The sequence below is a fragment of the Limulus polyphemus genome, unplaced genomic scaffold, assembly GCF_000517525.1.
Source record: "Limulus polyphemus unplaced genomic scaffold, Limulus_polyphemus-2.1.2 Scaffold3860, whole genome shotgun sequence".
NCBI lineage: Eukaryota > Metazoa > Arthropoda > Merostomata > Xiphosura > Limulidae > Limulus > Limulus polyphemus.
Window position 1 is genome coordinate 51571 of NW_013669470.1, and position 4935 is coordinate 56505.

At 34.4% G+C, this 4935-nt stretch overlaps 1 protein-coding gene across 3 annotated transcripts in view; it reads left to right on the top strand.

Annotated features, from left to right (window-relative positions):
- LOC106470176 (CD109 antigen-like) overlaps nucleotides 1–4935 on the top strand; it is an 82000-nt gene that overhangs the window by 47350 nt on the left and 29715 nt on the right. For all 3 annotated transcript variants that reach the window (XM_022398781.1, XM_022398779.1, XM_022398780.1), the window contains exon 22: nucleotides 4627–4740. In XM_022398781.1, the coding sequence (XP_022254489.1) occupies nucleotides 4627–4740 (114 nt within the window). The remainder of the gene's footprint in view (nucleotides 1–4626; nucleotides 4741–4935) is intronic.

Sequence of the window (4935 nt, forward strand, 5' to 3'; positions counted from 1 at the left end):
CGAGATTAAGTTCTTGAAACTAGGAACTACCGTAACCATTTTATTAAAAAAAATAACACGAGTTTAAGTTCTTGAGACTATGAACTATCGTAACCATTTTACTCTACAAATATGAGATTAAGTTCTTAAAACTAGGAACTACCGTAACCATTTTACTCAACAAATACGAAATTAAGTTCTCGAAACTAGGAACTATCGTTACCATTTTACTCAACAAATAACACGAGTAATATTGTTAAATTTATTATAAAACAATTTAATTCAGTAATTCTTAACCCTACCTATATGTATAATATGTCCACGTCAGTGTTCCAGTACCCCACATGACAAGTGTATATTTGTCTATACTCCCAGATATTTCCAAGTCACCCATGGTTTCTTTCTCGGTTCTTTTTTAGATTATCATATTCCGTTACTGCAAACCATGATACTGTCATTTTACGCATGTCTATGGTAATCGCTTTAGATCCCAAGCGTCTCATTTCAGCAGACTGAATGATGCTCCTTAATTTCAGCAGTTTGTGCCTTTATTCCGAAATATTAGGGCCCGATTGAGTTATTTAAATTGATTACATGCAAGCCTATATTAATTCATTATTAATGTAGCCAGCTAGGGGCTAATTAAGTGATTTGGGTTGATTTAAACAAAGCCTACTCAGTTGACTGAGTAACGCTCCTTTGTTCCGGTTGTTCGTGGCTTCCTGCTAAAAGAACGGGTGCCAGTTGAACAATTTGGATTGATTAGATCTAAGCCTACCTTAATTCGTTATGAATGCTGGTGCTGCGGTGTCACACAAATACAATTTTAAACTACTAGTCTCACATTAATCAAGAATCACTTGTGTAGTTTAATCGCGGGAATACGACAGTTTTTTTGTCAAAAATATACTCACTGTACATTGTGGTGTACTTTCATTTTTGGTTCAGCTGTAGAGGAATATCTCCCGATACTCCAGTTAAAATACATCCAAAAGAAAGTCCTGTTTAGTTATTCAAACACAGCAGTAAAATCATCTCATGTTTTACAGCTTTACCGATGAACATAGTTGCATTATTCTTTTTGTTTGTGTTGCAACCAGCGATGCTCAGTCAAATCAGAAACATTCCAATAAATATTATGTAACCAGATCCTAATGGTTAGATGAGAACTTAGTTGAACTTAGTGATAGAAACAGTGTAGCGTGAGATGCACACAAAGTCCACGAAATTATGTTGTGGTAAAAGAAGCATTTCAAAAGTCACTGAGATTGAGAGTTCAAACAATAACAACAGACATTTTTACCATTATGGGGTGTAAGGGTTGTTAGATTTACAATTACGTCAATAGGGATATGTAAAAGTAATAAGCAATATAATGGTGCATGATAAAACTACTAAAATAAATTATACATAAAAACTCCACAAACAACAACAGTTTTTTTCACCATCGTAATGTATGCTGGAAAAGTTTCAACATTTTAAGATAATAATAAATATAAGTAATAATGAAATGTATCACACTGCAACAACCATTAGCTCTACTGAGAGATTAACCCTCTCATACTGCAATAATTACCGACTTTAGTGAGGAATTAATCTTCTCATACTGCTGTAGCAACTGGTTTTAGTGAGGAATTAACCCTATCATATAGCAGTAACTACTGGCTTTAGTGAGGAACTAACCCTATCATACTGCATTAATTACTTGCTTTAGTAAGGAATTAACCCTATTATAATGCAGTAACTACTGGCTGTAATGAGGAATTAATCCTTTTATACTGCACTCATTACTGTCTTTAGTAAGGAATTAACCCTCTCATACTGCAGTAACTACTGGCTTGAGTGAGGAATTAACAGTTTCATATTGCAGTAACTATTGGTTTAATGAGGAATGAGCTAGTACACACTACTCTAATACAGGCTGTATATTACACAATAATATATTTAAATACATATCCAAAAAATAATATTGGCAAAAACGTAAGTTTATAAGGCCAGTAAAATTAAATGTTGGAGTAAACGTATTTCCGTTGGCGATTAGTGGCGATAACATCACGAAGAATGGAGTTACAGCATGTTACAGACAATACGAAAAAAAGGGGTGATTAAACAGTTAACTCAACACTAAGTGTTAGATCGTACACGTTTTTATATAATAATTGGGCTGAATATCAAGTTTAAAACAAAAAAGGCGGAAATGTTGATGGTCAAACAATTTAAGTTTTCTTGACTCGACACTCTGTTTGGATAATATTATCAGCAACCGAACTTCAAATTTTGCAATGTTAAGCAATAACCTATAAATTGTTACTGAAGAAATTAAAACCACACAAACACTTGCGAATACGTAGAAAAACTAAACGAAACAAATAAAACATAATGATTTGTAATATATAATGTTTTATACATGCATGCTTTAACATGCTTCAAAAATCGTCTGGAAAATCTAACAGCTAGGATAAAACCCAGCTGGGAACTGTAATAAGATAATTTAGCGGTTTACCTACTCTAAGCTCTAACGCAAATACAATAAATAAAACAACAATTAAGAAACGCTAGGTGTTTTCGATGCATTGGAGATATTCGTTGATAAGTCTACCACTGACATTATTTTGATAAACATGCATGGCGAAAGAATTACAATGTATGTGGTTTTGCACTGCAAGGAAAATGCAAAGATATCATGATAAAATTAGGAGCCATCTTGATTTGTTGCAAAAAACCTTTACTATACAGACACTGTACGTCCTACAGACAGCGCTGACATGATCCTAAAGCTTATTACCAATGAACCATTGAAGCAGAACAGATTATGCCATCTACCAAAATCTTATAGTACAACTATTTAATTTATCTAGTACTTTATATATTTCCAAAAGTTCGCAGATTGGACATTTTAGGTAGGCCTGTTGCTCTAATTACAATACATCTAGAGATATTATGTCGCTATATTTAGACACCAACATTATATCGAGCACCCATATTCTAGCTTTAGTTAACAACAGTTAAGTAACCATCAGTGGGTATACTGACTCAACCCAATACACTTGGCCAAGCTACAATGGTTTGACTGGTATGATGAATTAGTGCGAACAAGTTATACGGAAGGCACTTTTATGGTTGTTGTTACTCCAACAAATCAAGAAAGTCGGAGCTTGTTATTGGAAGCTCTCAACTTCGAGATAACATTACATCCAGAATAATTATATTCATCCTATTTATACAACACCACAGATATTGTTTTAATCTTAAACATTATTCGGTTGGGTCTACTACTGTATTCATACAATTTAACAGAGAACCTCCTACCATACTTTTAAACCAACCAATAATAATGCAATACACAACACTGTATCATATGCTTCTTCGTTGACAACAGAAGGATGTACCTTTTAAATGGTAACATATTCCATAATTCACTATCGACTTTTTGAGAAGTGGCTTTCGTACGTCTCTGAAATTGACTGCATGTTATCTGCAAGAACCAGGACACATTTCAGGGATATTACACGTTTAGTCTTATAAGTTTGTCGCAACATAATTCAACACTCAAGGTCAAGGTTTTTCTCTGTGCCAGAGAAATAAATGAGAACCTTTTTTCAAACAGCGCTTTAACGAGGTATCACCAAAAGAAATAGCGCTATGAAATATTTTAATTATTATTTACCTACAGGTAGTCAAAAACTCACAATTAAGTAAACCAGTGTTTCCCAGTCTTTTTCGAGGTAGCGCTCCTCCCGCTTCAGCAAACAATGAGCGTTCATGCCCCTTCTAATAAATGTTTAGACCATTAAGATAGTTTAGTAAAATTTAAAATTATAGGGCAATAATAGTCAATTCTTACGGTTTAATGTTAACAAATATAATTTTGAAACCCTCAAAACTTTTCTGTCCACCCCCTGCCGCCCCCTCAAAGTTTACTGCCCCTGAATTTTAAAAACGACCACTAGGAGCGGTACCACCCAGGTTGGGAAACACCGAACTATACCAATGAATGTTTCATTTGATCAAGTATCGATATACAAAACTTGTTCCGGCAAAATGACAGCATAAGAACAATATGCACAGTAAAACTAAATATTTATTGCCCCACTTAAACTAATGAAAACAAAACACAATATACGTTGACATTGGAGACAGACAAATGAACTTAAATCGCAATGAAGACGCAACACTTAAGATTGCAATTAACTTAAAAGTGACAGGTGAAAGTAGCAGGACAAGAACTTCAAATTATGGGGTTAATGTGAGGGAGGAAAGAAGGGCACTTTCTCACGACTTGACTAGTTGGGAGATAGTCAATAACTGCAGATGTATATACCAAGACCACTCAGAATCAATAAGCGATATATTTCTCACTCTGCCTGTGGTCTGTACGAGTAGTTTATATTATAGTCGATCTAAATAAGCTATAATATATATGAAAATTTATATGGTCTACTGTTTTCCTCGTGTTTGTAGAAATCATAGGATAAAAAAAAAGATATTTAAGTCGCATGAAAGCTGAACAGTCTCAAACAATTTTCGTGTTGAAAGAGGCTAAAGGTGATATTAAAAATGTTCTTATGATGTTCCTCCAAGCCTAACTCGACTAAATGACTAATGTTTACTAGAAATCTAGTTTTATCACTGATTTTGTTTCCGTAGTTTTTCAGTGTGAAATCCTTCTTCGTGAATGTTGAAATGCCAATAGTATGTAAAGAAGGAGAACAGATTGGAATTAGAGTGACTGCGTTTAATTACATGCCAATAGAGATTGAGGTAAGTCTAAGCTTAAATAATTTTGTGCCATGGTCATACTTACTGTAAAATGATTATAGTATATATGGTAACTTTTAAGTACTTATTTTGAACAGTGACTTACATTTTCATGTAGGTCCGGCATGGCCAGGTGGTTAGGACGTTCGACTCACAATCCGAGAGTCGCGGGCTCGCCCTTTCATCCGTGGGGGCGTT